This window comes from Myotis daubentonii, chromosome 13, assembly GCF_963259705.1.
Source record: "Myotis daubentonii chromosome 13, mMyoDau2.1, whole genome shotgun sequence".
In the NCBI taxonomy this organism is placed as follows: domain Eukaryota; kingdom Metazoa; phylum Chordata; class Mammalia; order Chiroptera; family Vespertilionidae; genus Myotis; species Myotis daubentonii.
Genome location: NC_081852.1, coordinates 40639468 through 40664671, shown reverse-complemented (window position 1 = coordinate 40664671; position 25204 = coordinate 40639468). Strand labels below are relative to the sequence as shown.

The 25204-nt window shown below is 43.2% G+C and overlaps 1 protein-coding gene across 5 annotated transcripts in view; it reads left to right on the top strand.

Moving 5' to 3' along the window:
* Positions 1 to 25204, top strand: part of MYOF (myoferlin) — a 140164-nt gene that overhangs the window by 45753 nt on the left and 69207 nt on the right. For 3 of the 5 annotated variants that reach the window (XM_059662864.1, XM_059662863.1, XM_059662861.1), the window contains exons 6-17: positions 9609 to 9775; positions 10372 to 10500; positions 13276 to 13338; positions 13424 to 13474; positions 14624 to 14654; positions 15346 to 15461; positions 16181 to 16307; positions 17558 to 17661; positions 19612 to 19680; positions 19777 to 19820; positions 22666 to 22748; positions 25029 to 25067. In XM_059662864.1, coding sequence (XP_059518847.1) covers positions 9609 to 9775; positions 10372 to 10500; positions 13276 to 13338; positions 13424 to 13474; positions 14624 to 14654; positions 15346 to 15461; positions 16181 to 16307; positions 17558 to 17661; positions 19612 to 19680; positions 19777 to 19820; positions 22666 to 22748; positions 25029 to 25067 — 1023 coding nt within the window. The remainder of the gene's footprint in view (positions 1 to 9608; positions 9776 to 10371; positions 10501 to 13275; positions 13339 to 13423; positions 13475 to 14623; positions 14655 to 15345; positions 15462 to 16180; positions 16308 to 17557; positions 17662 to 19611; positions 19681 to 19776; positions 19821 to 22665; positions 22749 to 25028; positions 25068 to 25204) is intronic. The other 2 variants (XM_059662867.1, XM_059662862.1) reach the window with 1 other exon arrangement.

Genomic DNA, 25204 nt, shown 5'->3' with positions numbered 1-25204 from the left:
TGGGAGAAGGTAAGACCAACAAACTTGAGACAGAGAAATAACAGCCGGAGAGCCAGCCTCCTGCCATGTGTACCTTAATGAAGTTAAGGAGACGGCTGGCCCAGAATATCTTCCTTTTCCCTTTAGTTGACTCCAAAAAATAACAAGCAAAAAACCCCATTTTCTATTCTACATAAAAGTAATGAGTAAGTTTCCTCTAATTTATCTAGGACTTTTCAAATCTTAAAAATTTGAGCTTGTTGATTGTTTTTTTTAGTACAAAAGCAATACCTGCTTGTAAAAATGTAAATATCACAGAATTATAAGACATAGAAAGTTCAAATCACTCACAGTTCCATTCTTCTCAGATAATGACTGTTCACAACTACCCATATTGATGTTAAAGGTTATCCTCCACATAGTGGGTACTACAAAGAAGAACTTTGAGATATTAATGATAGAACACAGAAGTGAAGATTTTCAGGAAAATTTACCCCTACAAGTGGAAGAAACTTATATGACCATGGGTCTCAGGAACTGAATACCTGAGGGGTTCATGTGAGTTTTTTTAATACTTTTTTTAAAGAGCAGTTTTAGGGTTACCACAAAATCGAGAGGAAGGTACAGAAATTTCCCCAATACTCCCTACCCTCACACATATGTTGCTTCCCCCATAATCAACATCACTCACTAGAATGGTACATTTTTTATGAAGGATGACACATAATAGTTTGACACATAATAGTTCATTGGGTTCGGACAAATATATAATGACATGTATCCATCATCCTATATAATAAAAGGGTAATATGCAAATTTACTGAACAGCAGAACGACTGATTGCTATGATGTGCACTGACCACCTGGGGGCAGAAGCTCAACACAGGAGCTGCCCCTGGTGGTCAGTGCACTCCCACAGGGGGAGCGCTGCTCAGCCATAAGCCGGGCTGATGGCTGGTGAGCGCAGCAGCCCGCCTCCGCAGCAGTGCTAAGAATGTCCCACTGGGCCTAAGCCATCAGTCAGACATCCCTCATGGGCTCCCGGACTGCAAAAGGCCACAGTCCGGGCTGAGTGACCCCCCATCCCAGTGCACGAATGTCGTGCACCGGGCCTCTAGTTATAATATAATACAGAGTATTTCCAGTGCCTTAAAGATCCTCTGTGCTTTGCATATTCATCTCTCCCCACCACCAACCTTTGGTAACCACTGGTTGTTTTATTGTCTCCATAGTTTGTTTTCTTTCCTGATTGTCCTAGAGTTGGAATCATGCAATACATAGCCTTTTAAGATTGGCTTCTTTCACTTAATAATATACACTTAAGACTCCTCCATGTCTTTTCAAAGCTCATAACTTATTTTTCTAAGTGCTGAATAATACTCCATTGTTAGGATGTACCACAGTTTATTTATCCATTCCCCTACTGAAGTATATCTTGGTTGCTTCCAAATTTGGCAATTGTGAATTAGGGTGCTGTAAACATCAATGTGCATTTTTTGTTTTGTTTGTGGACATGTATTTTCAACTCCTTTTGGGTAAATACCAAGTAGCATGATTGCTGTATTGTATGTGGTAAGAGTAGGTTTAGTTTTTTAAGAAATTTCCAAACTGTCTTCCAAAGTGTCTGTACCATTTACATTCCCACCAGCAATGAAGGAGAGTTCTTTTTTTTTTTTTTTTTTTTAAATATTTTATTGATTTTTTACAGAGAGGAAAGGAGAGGGATAGAGAGTTAGAAACATCGATCAGCTGCCTCCTGCACACCCCCTACTGGGGATGTGCCCACAACCAAGGTACATGCCCTTGACCAGAATCGAACCTGGGACCCTTCAGTCCACAGGCCAACGCTCTATCCACTGAGCCAAACCGGTTAGAGCTGAAGGAGAGTTCTTATTGCTCCACATCCTTGCCAGCATTTGGTTTTGTCAGTGTTCCAGATTTGAGCCTTCAGATAAGAATGTAGTGGTCCCTGATGACAGTTGGTGTGGAGCATGTTTTCATATGCTTATTTGCCATCTGTATATATTCTTTGATGAGGTATCTGTTAGGGTCCTTGGGCCAATTTAGTCAGGTTGTTTGTTTTCTTATTGTTGAGTTCTAAGAGTTCTTTGCATATTTTAAATAACAGTCCTTTGTCATATATGTCTTTTTGCAAATATTTTCTCTCTGTGACTTGTGTTTGAATTCTTTTGACATTGTCTTTTGCAGAGCAGGTTTGTTAAGTGGCTTGACTGAAGTGTGTGGTGTTAAAGGTACCCTTTCTTTGGCCTACTTCTGAGACTGCTCCCATGACAGATGCGTGGGCTGATCCAGGCTGCAGGCTTGACCTCCTGAAAACCCGTTACTTTCTCCACTCGATTCGCCAGATGTCAGTGAGCTTGACTGGAGCCCACATTCTCATGCTCAGATTAAACTATTTTTAAAATCTCCCGTCTATTTTTAAAGAACCATCTGTTAAAATTGTGCTTTATCCAATGATAGAAACACAAAATGTCATGCTTAGCCAAACTTGGTGCTTCAAATTGATTTCATTCCACAAACACCAAAGTCACTTTGCTTGAAATTAAATGGTATACAGTTCAGAAAGCATTTATTGGCACCTGTTTGGAGACATACACAGGTGAGAAAGGCAGTGTTTGCCACCGAGGAGTGCATTTCACAAGAAAGGGAAGATATGAATATGAATAACTCTAGGTCATAGCTGAGTACAGTAAATTCCTCCAGAGAAGACGAGGCAGATTATTACATGGGAAATAACTTCTTTCAGCTGCTGGTTCCAACTGTGGATTCGTAGTGCCTCGTGCAGCACTTGGGAAGTCATAAGTAGTCAATAAGTGTCTGGTTGGTTGAGTGAATGCATGGGCGAGTGGATGGTGGAAGTGCAATGGATATGGTTCAATGTGTTTGTTTTTTCCCCCAAGAAAGTCATTTTGGGGAACACTAGGGAATAGACAAATTTGACTGATCCATTCAGAGGTGTAATAAAAGGGAAGCATGTTCCTGAGGGCTGGGAGTGCCAGGCCGGGCCATTTGTCCTTGATGGACACCCTTGTTTGTTTTCTGAACAGGAGCTGACTTGGTCAGAGCTGAGCTGGAAAATGATCAGCGTGCTAGGAGATCGCTGCAGGAGCTCTAAATGACTGTGGCCAGCAAACTGATTGGATTCGGCCAACTTTTTTCCAGGATATTTAAGAAAATCAAAGTGATCATAATAGATGAGTGGTTCTTAAAATTTAGACACAGTAAAATCGACAGGGGAGTTATTTAAATGTGCGGATTTCAGGCACTTACCTCCAGAAAGTCTAGTTTAGCTGGTTTAAAGGGGAACCCCTCCTCCCCCTAATCTGTACGATTAACAGGAACTTCCGGGAGATCCTGATGCAGATAGATTTTGGAGCTCAGTTTGAGGAGTCCTGGGGTTGTGTTTACCTGTTAACATTATCTTGCCCAGACTCGACAGAGCTCTTGGGGCAATATTTCCCAGACTGGCTTATAGCATGTGTTTGCATTGCTGTTGGTTAGAAGCTCTTCGTGGTACCTTTGTTCTGGTCTATAATTTGGAACCATTCCAGGAGACTCTTAGGGCACATATAGTACCATTTACCCAAGAATTGAGGTGGAGGGTAATTAATTGTTTCTATGGTGTGTTTTTGTTGTTGTTTTGTTTTGTTTTTCGATCCCTCCTCCCTCATCTACCTGCTTATGGTTGGACACAGATATTTATTTATATACTGTAGCATGTTAGAAACCCAGGAAAGTTATTATTCAACATTCCAGCTAAATCAGCTGTTATCTCCAAATGTTTTCATGCTTAGAAACGTACTCTCTCCTATTCTGTTTTGTACTTTTTAACTTGCATTGATGATATTATACCAGCCCTTTGTTCTGACTGTCCCATGACCTTTGCTAATTAAATTCTGCTTTACCCAGTACCACCACTTATCAAGACTTTGTCATGAGAAGCAAAATTAATATCACTGGCAGTGGTTGGCATCCTAGGACTCTAAAAAAAAAATGAGTGGGAAGAGTGTTTGGATAAGGATGCCTGCTAGCCAGGGTGGGGTGTGGCTTGGGCGGAGGTGGCTATATTCCAGGCCAAGAGAAACACAGAGGTGACTGGGCAAGTGTTCCTTTTCCTCAGCCATTCCTAGGCATTGCTAACAGGACATCCCTGTGGTTAGATGGAGGTGATGGAGGTGGGGAAGAAACAGCCTGCAGATCTGGTGACATCTGAGTGACTAGCAGTCCACTCTCTTCTGCTTGATAGGGAGGAGAAATGCTAGATGAGGAGAGGGTGGGAGGCTGGAGGAAGAACAGGGGTTGCTACCCACTGGGGAAAGGTACTGTTAAGCATGGCAAAGGCAAATCTGACTGTATCATAAGGCCACCAACTCTTCCCACTGGGTGGGCAAACAGTAGCCTTATAGGGAAGTGCCATTGTCACAGGTGACTACACACAGGGGCAGTTTGTAGGAATATTGCTGTTGAGCTTCTGGAAAGAGGCCAACAGTACATCTCAGGAATTATGGAGACGTGTTAAGTTGCTGGAGTTGTGATGGAGAGCCATTCCTAAGTGTTCATTAAAATATCACTTATGCCCTAACCGGTTTGGCTCAGTGGATAAAGCGTCGGCCTGCGGACTGAAGGGTCCCAGGTTCGATTCCGGTCAAGGGCATGTACCTTGGTTGCGGGCATATGCCCAGTATGGAGTATGCAGGAGGCAGCTGATCAATGTTTCTCTCTCATCGATGTTTCTAGCTCTCTATTCCTCTCCCTTCCTCTCTGTAAAATATCAATAAAATATATTAAAAAAAATCACTTGTGAGCAAGTATGGGTCACAGAGGGGGTTACTGACATTCAGAAAGAAGGCAGCTCAATGCTGGCTGTAGTCAGCTCGGGAGGATTTGACTGCGTGACATGGTAATTGTTGGGGAGGCAGGATGGCACTCAGACACAGGAACTGTGAAGGGCGTGTTGCAGCTGGAGAGGAACAGTAAAGATGAGCAGTAACTATAGAGGCTCTGTGCGGCTCAGGAAAGTTGTTGTTGTTTTTTTTAATTGTGGGCTATATTTCCACATGTTTATATTATTAATTTTTTTAAATTGCAGCTTTGTTGATTTATTAACAATAGCCATTCTGAGAGGTATGAGGTGATATCTCATTGTAGTTTTAATTTGCATTTCCCTGATGATTAGTAATGCTGAGCGTCTTTTCACATGTCTATTGGGCATGTATGTCCTCTTTGGAGAAATGTCTCTTTGGGTCCTCTGCCCATTTTTTAATGTTCGTGTGTGTTTTTTTTTGGGGGGGGGGTTGTTAATTTGTATGATTTGCTTATGTATTTTGGATATTCAGCCCTTATTGGATGTATCAATGGTGAATGTCTTCTCCCATTCAGTAGGTTATCTTTACGTTTTGTTGATGGTGATGGTTTCCTTCCCTGTATAGCATGTTTATTGCTTGGTGGGAATGCTGCAGTACAGGGGGGAACTTAATGAGCAGGCACAGAGGCAGAAATTGCAGAAGGAGAATCCTTGAGTAGCAAGAGGAGATAAGATCCATGCCTATGCAGAAGGGTTGGCCTCAGGTCAGGACGCATAGACAGATCAGGGATTGTAGCGGGAGGGAAGGCAGACAACAGATGCAGGGAAGATGGTAGATTTGGAGTTGGGAGGATGTGGAAATTCTTTTCTGATTGCAGACCTGTGGACTAGAGTAATAGATGGAGCAAAGAGAAAGACACCAGAGATGTCCTCTGTGGTGAGTTGAATAGTGTCCCCAAATTCCTGTCCACCCAGAACCTGAGAGTGTGACCTTATTTAGAGATAGCATCTTTATAGTTAAGATGAGGTCATACTGGATTAAGGAGGGCCCTAAATTCCGTGACTGGTGTCCTGTGAGAAGTGGGGAGGACACAGGGACACACAAGGGAGAAGGCCGTGTGACAATAGAGACAGGGACTGGAGTGATGCAGCCAAGGATCCGGGAGCCACCAGCTAGTAGCGTCAAGGAAAGGTCTTTCCCTAGAGGCTTCCAAGAGAGCATGGCCCTGCCAACACCTCGATTTTGGACTTCTAGGGTTTAGGACTGTCAGAGAGTAGATTTCTATTGTTTAAGCAACCGGTTTGTGGTACTTTGTTACAACAGCTCTAGGAAGCAGATACCACCAGCAACTTCCTATTCAGTCAGGGGCTCCCGGCTCAGTTGCCGCCGTGATCATGAAAGAGTCATTGTTTGTAGATGCACGTGGCTGTGGTTCAGATCCGTGCCTGGGTCTCATGTACAGGGCATGCCAGCACAGCCACTCACATTCGGATAATGAAACGGCTTGTGCAGAAGGGTGCATTGGCAATGCCTTAGGGGCCCCCCTCATTCTTTGTGGAACACTTAGGGTAGCATTGTTTAACCTGTGCAGCTTCCTGCCACGTAAAGGGGCGATTTCCTGCTCAAATATCTTTTCCTCTGCGAAGCAGAGATGCTGGCAGTCGCCATGACTTAGTCTGGTTCCCTCAGGTCCAGCCTAAAGTCTGGATAGCAGAAGGTGTTTCCAGAAGAAATGGGCTCGTCATCACCTGCAGTCTGTTTCTGAAGCATCCATCAAGAGTTTAATGAGGGCTCGTTCTGAATCCGTGCAGCACAAGGGTGCTTTACCCTGCCTTCTCCTGCTTGCTGCCCTAAACAACCGCCAGCCCCAAAAGGAACAATCCACAGTGGGAGGAAATCCCCCTTGTGCCCAGGAAGTTAGTGTTAGTTGTTGTTAAAGCCGTCTGGAACAGGTTTGCAGAAGGCAAGCCTGACCCTCTGTGCTTCCCTGAGGCTGGTGCCCAGGTTGGGAAGAGCACTGCCCTGGCGTCTGGGTGCTCTTTCTGAGAACTTGAGAAGGTAGGAGCACCGGTCAGGATGCCCTGGTTTATCGCTCATTCCACATTCATCGAGCCTGTGCTGTATACTAGGATTTATGTCAGGCAGGGGGCAGATGGAAAGAAGAAAAGTCAAGCCTCCCGCCTCTGAGAGTGGCTGGTCGTGGGGAGGCCTACGGGTTAACAATAGACACAAGTCTCTGTGGGAGGACTGGGTGGAACAATGTGTGGAAGGCACGTGAAGGGGTGACTCACTCCCTGTGGGAGTGGCAGGGAGGGCCTGTCCCAAGACAGTACATTTCCTCTGGAACTTGAAATGTTGAGAAGTTGAGGAGCTCACCTGGTGGAGAATAGGAGAAAGGACATTCTAAGAGCCAGGTGCCGCAGATGGGTGCCGCAGATGGGTAGTGGGAAAGCCCTTCTGTTGAAGCCTCCTCAAGAATAGGGAAGGTGAGGCCCCGGTTATGTTGCAAAGGTCAAAGGTAGCTGTTCCCTACCCTTGACTTCTATGGGGTTCCTTGACCCTGACAGCAATGATGAAGGATTAGGAGGACGGCATCTCTTTCAACTGCAGCCTGGTTTTAATCTACTCTTGCACCAGTGAGGTAGGGCAAAGACTTGGTCCTGGTTTCAGCTCAGCTCCTAGTAACCCAAGTCACTTCAGATCTATTGACCTCATCTGTAAAGTGGGTGAGAGTCAGGCTCTCTAAGGTCCCCTCAAGTCTAACATTCTGTGGGTCTGGGGCTCCTTGAGGACCATGAAGTGTGGATCCGGAGAGTCAGGTCAGAGGAGAGGGCTGGCTGAGGAGCAGAGTGGGAAGTCACACTTGGTGAGTAGGAGACAGGAAGGGAGGCCTGCAGAAGTGCCTGAAAAGGTTTAGCTGGAGCACCAGGAGGAAGAGCTGCAGGATTCAAAACGTATGTGTGGGTCCCAGTGTCCAGTGCTGTGGAGATCAAGCATGAGGACTCAGAAAGGTTCCCAAAGTAGCAGGAAGAGGTCCTGGTGGACCTTTGCAGAGCAGAAGCCAGGTTGGATGGACTCAGCAGAATGGAAGGGTGCTGAGGAGGAGGGTTCATGCTGGGCTAAACTCTAAAGCAGTATATCAGGGAGGCCTTTTACTTCCGCATGGTTGCTCCTTCCTCCCTCTGTGCTCCCAGCTCCCATGCAGCCACTGACTGCTTCAGATTCCACCCCACCCATTGCTGCTCTCCAGGAGTGTTCTAGCGTTCTGCGCTCCAACCCAAACTGATTTCTCAACAACACTTACATTTTAATTTATTGGGTGCTTCTCTGTGCCAGGCACTGTGTAAATTACATTTATCTTTACAATACTCTGGGGTAAGTACTGTGATTTTCCCCTTTTTACAAATGGGGAAACAGAAGGAAACTGACTCACGCTCATGTCTCAGAATTAGGATTTGAACCCAGACAGCATGACTCCAGAGCCCAAGCTTTAAGAGCCGTGCTACACAGCACGCTGAGTGAGCTAATTCATACTATGGTGTGAGATAACTCCACATGGAAATTAAACCTCTTACTTGATTTTGTATTGCAAAGGTGGGGAGTTCAAATGCAGGTCTTTTTCCTAGTCTCTCTTAAATTCTATTGCACAGATTACTGGGAGTTCAGACTTTTTGTCTATTAGGGAAAGAAAAGCTGCAGTTTGTCAGTGAGTTTCAAGAGTTTGTCAATGAAAGAAAGGGGAGGCACAGTAGGTGGAGTTGATTTTTGTTTTTTTAAGGAGTGAAAGATTTGTGTATATTTGAATGCAGAGGGTAGGTGACCATAGAGAAGGGACCACTGGAGGGGAGAGAGAGAGAGAAAGAGAGGAAGAGAGATCTGGAGGGTCCCCAAAGAATCAGAAGGGCTCTAATCGGTTTGGCTCAGTGGATAGAGCGTCGGCCTGCGGACTGAAGGGTCCCAGGTTTGATTCCGGTCAAGGGCATGTACCTTGGTTGCGGGCACATCCCCAGTGGGAGGTGTGCAGGAGGCAGCTGACCAATGTTTCTCTCTCATCGATGTTTCTAACTCTCTATCCCTCTCCCTTCCTCTCTGTAAAAATCAATAAAATATATTTTTTAAAAAGGAATCAGAAGGAAGTAGGCTCTCAGGCAGTGGAAGGGGGTTCACTCTACCAAACAGGAACAGCTCTCTCCCCTGAATGGAAGGGAAGCTGGGGGGAGAGGGGGTGGGGTGTACGTGAGGGCACAGACGTGTGTGGGACTGACAAACCGGGACAAAGGGGAGAGCAGGGTGACCACCGTGGTCTGCTTGGCAAGCGGGTGGAGAGGGCCTTCGTGCATCAGGAGGCTCAAGCAGGAAGGAGACTGTACAAACCTCGTGAGCACATCTCGGGAGAAGAGACCGCGGTGGGAAGGGTGGGGTTGGAGCGTCCTCTCAGGGCTCCAGTTTCCCACGGATACCCCATCCCTCCGCCCTCACGCTGAAAGGCCCCTTAACGGCAGGCTGGGCTCCGAGACCAGAGCTGGGTGATTTCTGCCGGGTCTGACTGAGCCTCACACCCTCTCCCGTGGCCTCGGCAGTCTCCCTGTCGCTTTGAGGACAGCCTAAATGAGGGCCATCATGCACCACGAACACATCTTCCTCCAGAATCGGAGTCAAAACAAGCCCCGGTCAGTGTCACCAAGAGGCGTCTCCTTTACCCGAGCCTCGGGAACACAGAAAACTCTCTGTCCAGGAAGCCGGGGTGTTCAGACATTCCCAGGGGAGGGCCATCTCTGACTGGATTCCCTTGGCGTGTTTTAGGAGAGGAGGAGGAAGATGGAGGTGACGAAGATGGGTTGGACAGCACGGTCAGGGACCCGGGGCCCAAGGTGTCAGGTCGGACGGCGTCGGAAGCTCAGCTTGCCCGGAGGCTCACGAAAGGGAGGAACACGCGGCGGCTGCTGTCCAACAAGCCACAGGACTTCCAGGTAGGAAGAGCCCGAGTGCGGGTCCTTGTCTTAGACCAAGTGTCCGGCTTCTGCGATGGCGGTGACGCGGGGAGGACCTGTTCTATCGGCAGGGGCTCAGCTAGTTAAAGAGGACATCAGGTCCTTACCCAATAAGATGCGCTCTCCGTCGTTCTTCTTCCTGCGGGAGGAGGTGTGGTCAAGCTAGATGAGAAGTAAAACCATCCCCTGCTTCCCACTGTGGGTAGGAATAGAAGCAAGGGCACTGCGTTTTCCTAGCTCTGGGCACTGCCTTCTTTGCAGAGATGGCTACGGAGTGAGTTTGTGCATTCCAGGGCTCCGCTGGGGTCTGAGCAGTGGCCTCAGCCCTGCCTGCCCTTCCCCAGGCCAGCTCTGGAGTATTTCAACCCCACTCTTGGTTTCTGCGACCCAGCCCCTGTCCCCACCTTGGGAATGAGCACAGGTGGCTGCTCCCCATCCATTAGCACAGATACATTGCAAAGCTGCCCGGGGGTTCAGCCATCCTCCCACGTCAATGAGCGGAGGCAGCGCCTGAGAGTTCTCTCACAACATGGGCCGGGAAAGCATCCGTAACATCACCCCTCCTGTGCTTGCAGATCCGGGTCCGAGTGATTGAGGGCCGGCAGTTATGTGGCAACAACATAAAACCTGTGGTCAAAGTCCACATTTGTGGCCAGACGCACCGAACAAGAATCAAGAGAGGGAACAATCCATTTTTCGATGAGGTAAACGGGCTCAGGGAGTCTGTTCTGTGTATATGCACCTTCCTGCCTTCCACCCACCTGTCCCCTGTCCCATGTGGGAGGGGAACACATACAACCTAACTGGTAAAGACAAGACAAAGTTCCAGCGTTAAACGTAAGAACCGCTGGGTGTTGGAATGGCACAGCCTGCTTCGTCATTGCTTCTCAGAGCTGCTGGGGTCTCTCTGGGATTCTTGCAGCAACCTCCTGACGGAGCCCTTCCTAGTGGATCCTGGTACCCCTGTGTGGAGCCCATGATGGCACCTACTTCTGCCTTTGGTCTTTCTAATCAGCAGGATGCTCTGAGGGATGACTCTGTGGCTAAGTGACCTGGCTTTGTTACAGTGTCAAACTTACTTGGCCATAAAAATAATAGATGTTTAAGAAAAGCAATGATGAGCAATAAGGATTTTTTTCTTTCTCTCTCCTTATACTGAGAATATAGCTTGGTTCTGTTGGCTTCTTCTGCAACACTCCTCCAAAAATACTGAATCCCTTCCTCAAAAATGCTGGATACCTGACTCAAATGCCACAGAACCCCACACGTAGGCCTGTGAAGAGAAAGTACAGGTTTGGGGAATTTCGAGAGTCCAGATTTGCTCTACTGAGGAGATGCACTTCTTTTCGTTTAAAACAATTTTTTTTTATTTTTATTGATTTCAGAGAGAAAGGGAGAGGGAGAGAGAGATAGAAACATCAATGATGAGAGAGAATCGTTAATCGGCTCCCTCCTGCACGCTCCCTCCTGGGGGCCAGCTCACAGCCCGAGCATGTGCCCTGACTGGGATTCAAGCGGTGACCTCCTGGGTCACAGGTTGACATTCAACCACTGAGCCACCACGGCCGGCTGAGGAGATGCCTTTCTGAGATTCCTCTGCCTGCATCTCATGCCTTTTCTGAGCCCAGGCCTTTCCTACCACAGTTTCTTATCACAGTTCCTCTTAGTTCCCTACAGCTTCTAATCCCAGCCCCAGCTTTTGTTCTTTTTTTCCTACCTTTGTTCACAAAGAACTGGTTTCTTCTGTCTGGTGTTCCTGTTTCTGCCCTTTGTTCAAGCTGGCCCCCAGCTTTGGAGAAAGCCCCATTTCCTTCTCACCTCTCTTCCTCCTGCAGTGAATCGCAGACAGCAGCCTGCAGATAAGGGGCTCCAGAGTTCATTTCAGAGAGGGGTGGGGTGCTCACTGAGAGGAGGCACTTGAAATGGACTTGGGGAAAGGCTGGGAGGTCATGTTGGAGGACAAGCCTGGATTGCAGGGAGGACAAGGTACTAGATGCCAAAGGCGGGAGACCTATGAATGCGTTTATAATGCAGGATAAATATTTACTCAAAAACATTCTCAGGAGCCAAGCAAGATTCACCATCTCAGAATTTTCACATTTTAATGATTTTTTTTTTTTTGAGATTAGATCTCTTGGCAAAGGGAAAGAATCAGGTAACTGAGCCAATTTATATATCAAGAAAGGAATTTTGCTAAAACATCACTAGTTTATGTACATCTTCTTAACCAAGTGATTAAACATGGTATCACCAATCATGGGTCAGACTGACATAGTGTCCTGATGTGATCTAATGGAGTAATCATCACCTGGGTTGTTTCTTGTCCAGTGATCAAAGTGAATCTAACAGTGAGGAATCATTCACACAAATCCAGATTGTGGGGTATTCTTCAGCATAACCAGTCATGACAGACAAAAACAAACAACAAAAACAGGCAGGAGTACTGTTCTAGATAAAAGGAGACTAAACAGACACAACAACCAAAAGCAATGCATGATCCTTCAGTGGTCCTAGATTTAAAAAACTTTTCAGGACAATTGTAGAAATTTGAATGACTATATGTTAGCTGTTGTATTTCTTGGGTGTGATAATAGTAGTGTGATTGTATATAAGGATGTACTTGCTCTTAGGAGATGCATGAGAATCTATTTTAAGGAGTAAAGTGTTATGGTACCTAGAACTTTCAAAAAATTCAGTTAAAAAGGAGACATTTCACTAAACCTGAAATGTCCCCAAAATAGTAACAATTGGTGAAACAAATGAAAGATGGTATTTATTTTACTGTTTTTTCTATTTCTTTGTAGACTTAAAATATTTATAAGTAAAAAGTAGGAGAAAAATGTCTCAGTTTCAGTAAATGCTCAATCTTTCTCTCTTAGAAGTAAACTTTATTGGTACATAAAACTTGGTTTTATGTACAACCTCTATGTATCCAATATTTATCTCCCAAAAATCAACTTTCTTAAACTTAGCTGGTACAGTGAGTTAAAATGTGGTCAATATTGGCTCTATGGAGGCACTAACATTATCTAATGGGCAAAGTTGACTTTGAAGGTGTTTTGTTAGAAAGAACAAAATTACAGTCACTAAACACAAATGATAGTGCTAAAAGCGATAGAATTAAACTCAACTTTCCAGGTCATACAGGCCCTAAGCATAAGATACAACCTTAAATCTTTACTTAATTAAGCTAGTATCTGGTCCCAAAAGAATAATCTTATTTAGGTAAATAAACACTATAGTTATTACTTAATCTTTTTTTCCTTTTTCAACATGCAGAGGTGAGTTTATTATCAAGCTCATGAAGCTTAAGCCTTGGGGCCTTTTCTCAGGCCTTGCAATGTGTTCACATGGTCAAATCTAATATGGAGTTTGTGTGTTGTATTTTTTGGGAGGGCCCGCAATATTACAGTTTCATACGCACTAAACCTGAGTTCATTCTTGCTAACATTCAAACAATCTTCTCTTTGTTTTGACAGTTGTTTTTCTACAATGTCCACATAACCCCTTCTGAATTGATGGATGAGATCGTCAGCATTCGGGTAAGGGGGCCACGGAGTAGGAAGGTGGTGCCCACTGTCTGCCAGATAAAGCCACTAATCTTTCCCCCACTCTTCTTTCTTCCAGGTTTATAATTCCCATTCTTTGCGGGCAGATTGTCTGATGGGGGAATTTAAGGTGGGTGACAACAGTCAGTTTCATTCAACTTATATCAAAGATGGGCACTTTCATAAAGAGGAATCAGGTTCCTGGCCAGATCTCAGGATGCCCAACTTGGTGACATCTTAAGGTTATGTGTCAGGGATTGATGCCATGATCCTTGCTGAGGGCCAGAATACCAGCAGGATATGAATGCCCTGGGGACCAGGAACCAGCTGCATGTCTGGGTGTAGTGACTTCCCAAGTACGGCACTTAGCAGCACCCTAAAGCAAGATAACCTGAAACTGCCATATTGGGTCCTTCCCAGCATCCCAGCTATGGATAGAAGCCAGTACACTGCTTCAAAGGGAACGGGTGATTTATGGCAAGAAGCTCATCACACAGCTGCACTTACCAGTGGCTCCAGGGCACCATCTACAAAGCCAATTATTATAAATCTGGAGGATAAAGGCAAGCCAAACCAGGGATGAGAATCAGGGTGCTTTTCCAAGTAACAAACATTACAATTAAGGACACATACTTGATGCCTTCTACATGGAATGGGCTGCATCTCCAAGGAAGGAGTTTGCAGTCATGAGAGGTCCTAGAGGTTGATCTGGGTCAGGCAGACCTGTGTTCATACCCTGTCTGCCACTAACCAGCCACATGTCAACTTCTCTGATCCTTAGTTTCTTCGTCTGTAAAATGGGATCATGGTGAAGATGGAATAAATGAGATAGGATACATAAAATATCTAGCATAGCACCTGGCACATTGGAGTGCCCAATCAATGATTGCATTAATATTAGCATTAGTTGGAGGAGTAGAGTGTTGGATAGGCAGTTGGGCCAGGTGACTTCCTGTAGGGTAACCACCAGTCCAGGTTTGCCTGGGACTAAGGGGTTTCATAGAATGTGAAACTTTCTGTGCTACCAGAAAGTCCCAAGCAAATAGGGACACTGATCACCCTACTTCCGTGGTTCCTTCCTGCTCTAAGACTAGCTCATTAATTCAAAATGATGGATGGAGGTTCTCCTATATACCACACACAGAGAGTGCGATGGAAATGTTGAGTCCCAAAGAAATTTAAGTCTAGTCAGAAGCATCCTATTTAAATATAATAATGATGGTTTCTTTTATTTTAAAACTGATTTTAAAATCCAAACTCCTTTATTATTTTTTCCCAGATTGATGTTGGATTCATTTATGATGAACCTGGTAAGAAATGTTCTCTCCATGAACTGGAAGATTCTGAGAATCAAGAAAATTGGGAGGCTCAAGGAATAAAAAATATTTTTTTTCTTGATTGAGGAGGGGGAAGGATACTTAGCGGGAAAGAATAATAGTATGGATTTTATTTTTTAAAATCTAATGGTAATTATCTTAATGTTCACAAATAGGTAATTCCTCTGTTTTATGAGGATATTTGCATCTTGTCAAAGTCAAGTGATGAAACCCATTCATAGAGTGTAGAGAGCCTTGTTTGGGTTACACAGGGCAGGATGGGGATGGAGGCCGTGCAGAGTGGAAGACATTAATTCAGACACTCATCTGGGGAAATTGGCGTGTTATGATGACACTTTAGAGCAGTGGTTCTCAACCTTCCTAATGCCGCGGCCCTTTAATACAGTTCCTCATGTTGTGGTGACCCCCAATTTCATTGTTACAAATTGAACATAATTAAAGCATCATGATTAATCACAAAAACAATATGTAATTATATATGTGTTTTCCGATGGTTTTAGGCGACCCCTGTGAAAGGATCGTTCGACCCCCAAAGGGGTCGCGACCCACAGGTTGAGAACCGCTGCTCTAGAGGCCATGTTTGTTTGTCTGACAGCAGATGAAATCACAGACCCGTCGGCGTCCCTTTAAAGTGTCCTTGTCCTTTATTCCTTTTTTATTTTAGGTCACGCTGTCCTGAGAAAGTGGCTTCTTCTCAATGACCCCGAAGATGCCAGCTCGGGTGCTAAAGGTTACATGAAAGTCAGCATGTTTGTCCTGGGAACCGGAGACGAGCCTCCTGTGAGCCCCTGCATTTTCTGCCATTTACGCTTTTCACTGCAAAATAGGACCAAGGGTTAAGCAAGGAGGCATCAGTACTTAAGCGGAGCCCAGCTTCTAATTAAGACCTGTAAACCCCCAACTCCTCCTGTTTTTCAAAAACTCTTCTTTTCTTTGTGGCAGAATTATTTTCTAGTTCACTTAGACGCCTTCCTGGTGTCTGTGAGTGGGTGTTTCTTTCAGTATAGATATGTCTGTTTTTAGGACTTTGTTGCATGAGTTTATCTATAGCGCATAGCTCACTTGCAGAATCAGACATTGCTACCTAAAAGGACAATGTCATCTAGAAAACTGGGCAGCAAACGGGAATAATGAGAGGGCAGAGAGAAATCAGAAGAATTTCAGGTTTCTCTCCTCCTCCTCCTCCTCCTCCTCCTCCTCCTCCTCCTCCTCCTCCTCCTCTTCCTCCTCCTCCCTCTCTCCCTCCCTCTGGCCCCTCTACTATTTTGTGCTCATAAAATTACAGAACACATTATTTTCTCATGGTGTCTTGATTAAAGAAACATGCGCATTGAATTTTGTAGAGCAGTTTTGTTGAATTGGTGGCTGAACTCTGAAGCCTGAAACAGGAAACCCTAATGGAAACGGCTCTGATTGGTGTGGTTTTACAAGCATCAGTTTGGGTTCTTCCAAGCGCTGCTCTTCCGTGTGTGTAATTTGTTATTGTGTGTCCCCACCAGGCTGAGAAACCAGATCGTGATAATGACAGTGACGATGTGGAGAGTAATTTGTTGCTCCCTGCTGGCATCGCCCTCCGGTGGGTGACCTTCTTGCTGAAAATCTACCGAGCAGAGGACATCCCCCAGAGTATGTAATGATTTCATCCTGCTCCAGATTATCAGTTATTTTCATGATTAGATGTGTTAAAATCATACTCCGAATAGGGATTGGTGCTCCCTATCATATGGTTTTGTTTGTTTTTTTTCTTAAAGGCTTTCATGACTTATTTTCATTCATTTTGGCCCCATTGCAAGCTACCTGAGCTGGTTCATGAGGTAGCCAATTGGTCACTGGTACATGTCTTTTGGTTGAGTCTTTTGGCCCATTCTTCTCCATCCTTTCTTTCTTTAATGTTCCATATCTTCTCGTTGTTCTAGAGAATATGAAAGAGAGGTCAGCAGTCAGCACTTCCAACTCCTTTCATCCCAAATGAAAATGTGAAATTTTATGAACAAATAAATGTGTTTGCCATTGGATTATTAAAAATGGCTGAGCAAAGGGTAGTTAAATGCCAATAAGTAAAAGCCTGTCAGTATTGTCTTAGGAGATATGTGTTTTAAGAGATTGGATGCATTTGATGCTCATAGAGACTAGTCCAGTTCATCCAATGCCATTGCTGAGGCCCAGCATCCTGTCCTCCTGGCCTCGCTTATGTGCTTCTTGTTGGACCTGGGACAAAGGACTCCTCACCGGGGGCAGCACCCACTACTCAGGCCATGATCGCTTCAGGATTGGCCACTTTTCCTGGGAGCACCCCCTTCCCTTTTTAAAGCCCCTATAATGACTCCCCATACCATATGTTCCTCAGAAATATTTTGAATGAGGTAAATAAATTAAAACACATTAAAATTCCTACCTACATAATCAAGTTTGTTAAAATAGAGAAATCTGCTGTTTATAAGTGATTAAATGTGTTATTTATAATTATGCCAAATTTCCCTGAATTTATCTGAAAAGTCAGACTAGGCCGATATCATTTTGTCCTAAAGCACCTTTTCCAAATTAAAACCAGGCCTGAGTTTGAGAGTTGTCTCTTACCCTCCCTGAATGAACTTTTTATTTCTACTTTCTCCTCAATAAATGATTGATTCTCAACAGAATATTTTATCAATTTATTTTTCAAGGTGTTCTTATTGATTTTAAAACTCTTAGGGGAGAAAACATTTTCTCTCTCAATCAAAACACAAGGAATTTCTGCAACACAGTGCTACTTTTGAGAACAATTTTTGTTGCCACAGTGTTCGTGTATAGGAGAACATTTTTAATTTTGTTGAGTGACTTCTAATTCTTTAAGAGAATCAGATTTAATTTCTGCCATGTGACATGTTACTTTCCAGTGGATGATGCCTTCTCTCAGACGGTAAAGGAAATCTTTGGAGGCAATGCAGATAAGAAGAACCTAGTGGATCCCTTTGTAGAAGTTTCCTTTGCTGGAAAAAAGGTTTGTGTGTGATCTAAATGCAGATGCCTCTAGAAATAAATACTATATAAACCTCTGCTTCCCTTGGTGTGAGTTCCTGCTAACTCTTTGCTGAAGTGGCCCCTGATGAGTGGGCACCCTGCAGGAACGCTGATTATCTGAGTGTGCACATGCCAGACTCTCCCCAGGTTTATTTTGCTGTGGAAAGTATGCAGGACTCAAATTGGAAAACTCAATCTTTTGAAAAATGTAAATTGCGAAAGCTACTACTGAATTATTTGGATTTATTTCCCAGGTCCAAATGTTATCTTAATGTTAAGCAAGCTCCCTAGCTAGCTGTCATAATCCCTGGTAAATGTCCTAGAGTCTAGCTCCCCAGTGCCCAGCTGTCCACTCCTGTCGTGTTTCCCACCTCCCATGCCCAGGGGAGTTGCTGAAACTAGAGGGTCAGGCAGGGGACCCCATCCCTGTCCTCTGGGGAAAGCTGGGGGACTCTTGGTGTAAAAACACAGGTAACTACTACTTTTATCTGCAAATGTCATCAAAGGCTCGAGAGTGGGATTCCATAGTAGAATAACACTCCTCCATGGACAACTGTAGGCATGAAAAACTAGTATTTTCTCTGTAGTTGAACCATTTGTTTATGTAAGGCAGATTCGGCAAATGACACATGGACTGGGCGTCATTTCCTAGGAGTTGATGGAGAGCAGCCACAAAGCCCTGAGGTCTGGAGTGAGAGGAGGCCTGATTTAAATTCAGGTTTTACCCCACTCCATAGGCAGTTAAGGCAAATATTGTAACCCCCGAGTCTCAATTTCCTGAAATATTAATGAGGATAATAAGATTCTCATAGGAGTGTTGAAAGGATTCATCAGTTCGAGAAGTAATTGTTGGAAGTCTATTTAGTATTAGATACTGTCCCATGTGCTGGGATATAGAAGCGAGCCATTGCTCTCGTGAAGCTTAAGGGACAACAATAAACAAGGTAACAAGTCATTAAATAATTCCAGATAGTGCCAAGCACTACACAGAAGATAAAGCAGGGGACAAGACGTGATTGTGTGGGGTTGAAGGGGGATTTAGCGAGGATATCATGTGGCCACCTTTGAGGAAGGGACATTGCGCAGAGGCCTGGATGATGCAGAGGTCTGGGGTGGGGGCTGGGGCGTGGGGAAGCTTCCAGAGAGAGGGAATAGCAGGTGTAAAGGCCCCAGGCGGAGACACATTTGTAGCCAAAGAACATCCAGGTGGTTGGAGTGGCGAGCAAGGGGGACAACTGAGAGAGAAGGTTAGAGAGATGTGGGTGGTGGGGCAGTAGGGCTTCATCAGCCAGAGGCCAGACCTGGACTTTATTCTAAGTGTAACTGGGAGCTCATGGAGGAGGCTACACAGGGGAGTGACATGACAGTGAGCAGGCAGGAGAGGAAGTGACCATCTAGGTAGGAGCCAACTGCAGGTGTCTGGGGCAGATCAGGGTCCACATGGAGATGAGGGTGTCAGGATTTACTCATGGATTGGATGAGGTGTGTGATGGGGAGAGAGGAGGCTGACTTTGTTGTAAGCCTAAGCCGCCTGGTGAACAATGATGGAAAGACTGGGACAGGAGCCGCTTTGGGGAGACAAAGGAGGGGTTGGGTGCGCAGAATCAAAAGACCTGTTTGGGCATGCTAATGAAGATATGGTTATTAGGCAGTATGTCATGAATGCTCAATAAACATTAATCTTGCCTCATTGCATTCTCACAATGTTAGAAATCTGGCAATTGAAAACTTTTAGCCACAGAAGTAGCAGAGATCTTAAACCCATGTCATATTTTGCCAAATCATTATCAAGAAAAATAACCTTTAACCAGGTTACTAAGTATATAACTTATAAGTAAACTGCTAGAGTCATATTCTAGTATGCATATATTATAAACTTTTAGAAATTAGAAACTTGAATGCCTACTGTTTTGCTTTGACGATTTTACAGGTTTGCACAAATATAATTGAGAAAAACGCAAACCCTGAGTGGAATCAAGTCGTTAATCTCCAGATCAAGGTTTGACTTCCTTTTCTTTCAGAAAAATAAGACTACTTACTTTCATAGTTACTGAGTAAATTGAATAATAACTACCTTTTTTTTTCTTTTGCACAGTTTCCGTCAGTGTGTGAAAAAATAAAACTAACAATATATGACTGGTGAGTTAAAAATGGACTTGTGTCTAATTCAGAATTAAAGAATAAAACATTTGGATATTAAGGAACATTACTCTAGATCACCTGACTCTTATATTTTAGCATATTTGCGTTTCTCCCAGAGGGAAGCAATAAACTGTTCTTGGAACTGGATGTTTTCTTTAAAAATGATAATAGTGTTGTTGCAGAAGAATTTTGAATATCTTAGTTCAACTGTTCATAAAGAAGGAAGAAATGATCTGAAAATGCCCAAGATAATGAATGAAATACCATTAGGATGCCCAAAATGACATGGAGTAAACCACTTCTTGGGAAGAATCACCAAAACTTTCTGTTCCTATTATTGTTAGAAAGGAAAATGGACAGAGCTACCTATCTGAATGCAGGAAATTCTTTAAAAGGTTCTGATGGGATTTTTATTAGACCAGCCTCCTAGCAGTGATTGGCCACAATGAGACCATTCTTGAGTATATTCTAGTTAGATGGGGCATTCAATTAGCAGCCTTTAGCTCCCTGAGAGTGGCAAATATCATCATCATCATCATCATCATCACCATCATTATCAGTGTTTATTATGATGTTTGCTACTAGTGACCATGATTAGTTCGTTTTACAGATGAAGACATTAAAGCTCACAGAGGTAACTTGCCCACAGTCACTTAGATAGTTAGTGAGTTGGGCCTCCTGTTTGGCCTTAGCTTTTCCATTAGCCAGATGCTTTTGACTTCCATGTCAATACCCTCTTGGTACCCTGGCAACAGGGCACTTTGGGAAGAGAAAAGGCTGCATTTTGTTCAATGACCCCATCATTATCAGTTAATTGAGAGCCAGGAAGGGGCCTATGACAAAGTGTCCTTTCCCATGAGTGTGAGCTAGTTTTAAGGCTCTTAGAACCTTTGGTGACATTCTGACGGAGCTCCAGGAGCCCTTGGGAGTGTGGGTTTGAACTCTGTGTAGCTTGGGTGACCACTCTGGCCTACAGGCTCTGCAGTGGGCTTATTGCTGATTGAAGCAGAGTTGCCTGTGGTTAATACACACGTAGGTTTTTTTCCTGACCTTGTCTGCCCCTCCAAAGCAATAGTACAAATTAGGATGCACAGAGAAACCCTTTTAACTGGGGATTTCTTGGATCCAGATCTGAGGTTACATACCTTGTAGCATATTTGCACAATACCTTGAAGGAAAGCTAAGGATTCTTTAAATTTAGTCTAGATCAGGGGTGGGCAAACTTTTTGACTCGAGGGCCACAATGGGTTCTTAAACTGGACCCGAGGGCCGGAACAAAAGCATGGATGGAGTGTTTGTGTGAACTAATATAAATTCAAAGTAAACATCATTACATAAAAGGGTACGGTCTTTTTTTTTTTAGTTTTATTCATTTCAAACGGGCCGGATCCGGCCCGCGGACCGTAGTTTGCCCACCCCTGGTCTAGACCCTTCTGGATGGACAGAAAAGCTGCAAGCTCTCATGCCAATTGTGTTTAATTAGTAATTTTCTACATCCTAATATTATTATCCTATATAATAAAAGGCTAATATGCAACTTGGCCAAAAGGCAGAACAACCAGTTGCTATGACATGCGCTGACCACCAGGGGCAGATGCCAGGCTCATGCTGGGCTAAGCTATCAGTCGGACATCCCCCGAGGGCTCCCAGACTGCAAGAGGGCACAGGCTGGGCTGAGGGATAACCCCCACCCCCGAGTGCATGAATTTCGTGCACCGGGCCTCTAGTATACTATATAATGTGTTATATTATATATAACAGAGTGGAGTGAAAATAGCTTTACAGTTGTGAGTGCACAAAACACAGAGTTTATTCTTGTATTAGTATTTATTAATTATTGTGTTATTTTCCATACTATTGTGTTATTTTCCAGACCTATTCTTGCCTGACCCTGTATATCACATATAATAATACTATAATATATAATATTATATTGTAGAATAATCTTTCCTCAAAATACTGAGTCTTTACTCCCTCCCATGGAGTCCTAATCTTCAGAGTGGGTATGCCACTAAATGGTATAAAGAAGAGGAGGAATTAAAGAGAGGATGTTATTAATATAAACCTTATTTTTTACACCTACTATATGCTTGGCCAGAGAGCATTTCATGAGTTAGGCTCACAGACTAAGGTACCCAAGGAGAGATACACAAAGTTATATATACTTATAGTGGGCAAATTTGTCCCTACCATATAGATAATAAGATTTAGGTTCTAGGCAAGCAACTGTAGTCAGAAAAATAGTATCTATCACACAGTAGTGCTCAACAAGTATTTGAAACGAATTGAAAAGGAATTTTTCTCCCTATGAAGGACCCTTAGATATAGTCCATTGTAGTTATTAAACCAGCATAGTAATTAGTATGAACACGCTAAAATAAGACATGTACTTATTCTATGAAATATGATTATGTTACACTCCTTATGCAATGTGCCTATAATTGGTTCATTCATTTTATGATAATAGTATTGAGTGTGGCCATATGCAAATCTCATGACTTCTGTAAAAATCTCAGTTTCCATAAATGAAATGAGTTGTCCAACTAGATCAGTGTTTCTTAAAGGATGGTTGGAGGACCATTTGCATCAGGATGAATTAGGAAATATACTTGTTATAAATGCAGACTTGTTCTTCACCCCTACTTTTAGTGAATCAAAAGCTTGAATAGGAGATGAGAGTTGGGGGTGGGGGGTTTCAAGTGATTTTTTAAAAGTGCAGTAATGCTGAGGCCCACTGGACAATGATTTCTGAGGTCTAGGGTCTTTTCCAGCTCTATCTTATTATTGTTGAAATGAAGATACAACCCCATAGGTGGAGGCCTTAACCTGTTTTTTTACACAGGGACCGTCTTACCAAAAATGATGTAGTTGGAACAACATATCTACAGCTTTCTAAAATTGCTGCCTCCGGCGGGGAAGTGGAAGGTAAGTCACACAGCAGGGATAAGACAAGGTGCAGAACTTCTGAAGGAATGAGCTGGGGTAGCCCCCTGGCAATGGACTTGGTTTCTTAAAAGCCACATGTGATGAGCCTAGTGAACCATTTCAGGGATGTCCTGGTGATGACCAGAAAACAACTAATTAGTAATTAGTAATTAAGGCAACTAACAGTTTGAAGATCTTAGCTTTCTTGCTCCCATCCAAAAATTCTTTCCCAGAAGCTGTTTTATAAATGTTGAGTGTCAATACAGAGTGCTTAGCACCTTATTTTTTAGATTGGCATTGAAACAATTTCACCAAAATATAAATTATATTCCCTTTCTTAACTGATTTCCTTGGCAGGAACCAGGAGGCCAGACGGCAACGAACCATGTAATCTTTGCTCCCTAAGACCATGTGTATTTTGTTTTCATGCATTTTGTGCTAACAGGCATCAATAACCACTACACTTTTCTTTTTGATGTTTTCCATACTGAGAACTAATTGCTTATACCTGGCATTATGGTTCTGTGTATATGTCAGAAATTATAATAGGAAATGAAGGAGAAAAATTAAGATGGTCAGATAAAATATTTAGTGTTAAGCAATAATAACAGCAGCTTATTTTTTGTTGTCTAAATAAAATAATGAAAATTCTTATAATTGCTAATTGATTCAACATATTGAGTAAAGTGAGAGAAGTTGAGACAAGATTTTGTCTTGCGAAACCTAAGGTGCCTCTCATGTTGTTCAAGAGAGGACCTTATAGGGTTGTGAGTTGTTTTTTCAATGTTAATCTAAACAATACATAGCATGAGTAAGAATCTGGAAGATAATAGAGACATGGTAAAGAAGCTATAGATTTCCTCTCTTAAGAAGGAAAAATAGGGCAATTAGAAATTCTGAGAAAAACTGAACACAGTAGATATAGTCCAAATATAAAGTCCAAATATTTTAGGCAAATGGTAGGAGTTAGGAAATAGATTTCATCGGAATATTCTCTGCTGAGTGGCATAGGGGACCATGCTGCTAGAACAGCAGGTAACAAAAGAAATGTAATTATACTCTCCTTTTCTCTGCAGAGAACAATATTGATATGGTTGTTATAATGTAAGCATTATTAATTGGTTTTTTATTTTTTATTAAGTCAGCAGTCAAAGCTCTAAGCAGAATGTAAATTTCATCACCCATTGCAATGTAAAAGTGAAAGTACAGAAAATAGAAATTAGAAGGAAGAAAAGGAAGAGGAATGGAGGGGAAAGTAGAAGGGCTACTAGCCTCTTCTTATCAAGTGAGGAATCCAGATATAAAGACTGAATGAAATCATTGGTTTGATAAAGATTGGTTAAAGACTAGGTTAAAGGTAACCAAATGAGTAATTTTAAATCATGCTATAACTATATGGAGGGAAGGTAAATATTATTAAATTCATGTATCATTAGCAAGAAGTTATTAAATAATTACCTAAAGATAATTATTCAAGAAATATTAAGACAAGCCTTTTTCATAGTGATAAGGTGGTAACAGCCATCATTTATAAAAACAGAAATTGTTAGTTTCAGCCCCTGTCTCAGGTCTTCTCTCCCTGCCGGCCCTTTAGACAGTCTGTTACAGGGTCTCTAAATAACAATGAGCAGCATGCATCTCCCCAAGAGAAACAAGCAATGTACCATAAACTACAGGCCTCAGACTACATTAACTTGGATTTTCTAGCCTTCATCCCAACTAAGCGAGACATAATACAAGCAAAAAAAATTTTTTTTAATGATTTCTTACAGAGAGGAAGGGAGAGGGATAGAGAGTTAGAAACATCGATGAGAGAGAAACATCGATCAGCTGCCTCCTGCACACTCCCTATTGGGTATGTGCCTGCAACCCAGGTACATGCCCTTGACTGGAATCGAATCTGGGACCCTTGAGTCCCCAGGCTGACGCTCTATCCATTGAGCCAAACCAGTTAGGGCAAGACAAGCAAATGTTTTATTAAAAACACAAAATGTTGGTAGCATCACCAGGCCTCCTTTGGTGGCGAGAACCTGACCCTTCTCAGATGCCTGGTGGCCCTGGGACTGGAGAGACTGGGTTATTTCACGTTTCACAAAGTATTGAGCCATTTTGCATTTAACCAGTGATATTTGTTCAAATTATAATAGGGTCATGTGGCTTGGGTCCGAATTTGGGATTTTTCTGGTGTTGCTTGGGTCTGAATTTGGTTAACGTTTCAATGTCTCTTTTATAATGCTGTGTTTCTCATGTTGTTTAACCAATTATATTTTTACTATGTAGATTTCTCATCTTCGGGATCTGGGGCTGCATCATATACAGGTTTATGCTTTGTAATTTTGCTATCTTCTAGAGCTTCCTATTTAATCTTATCATTTGATTGCCTTTAAACCCTTTTTATTTACAACATTTTGCTGTCTTAAAAATAATTTTTGTGTTAGTGCTGTATAGTTGTCCTG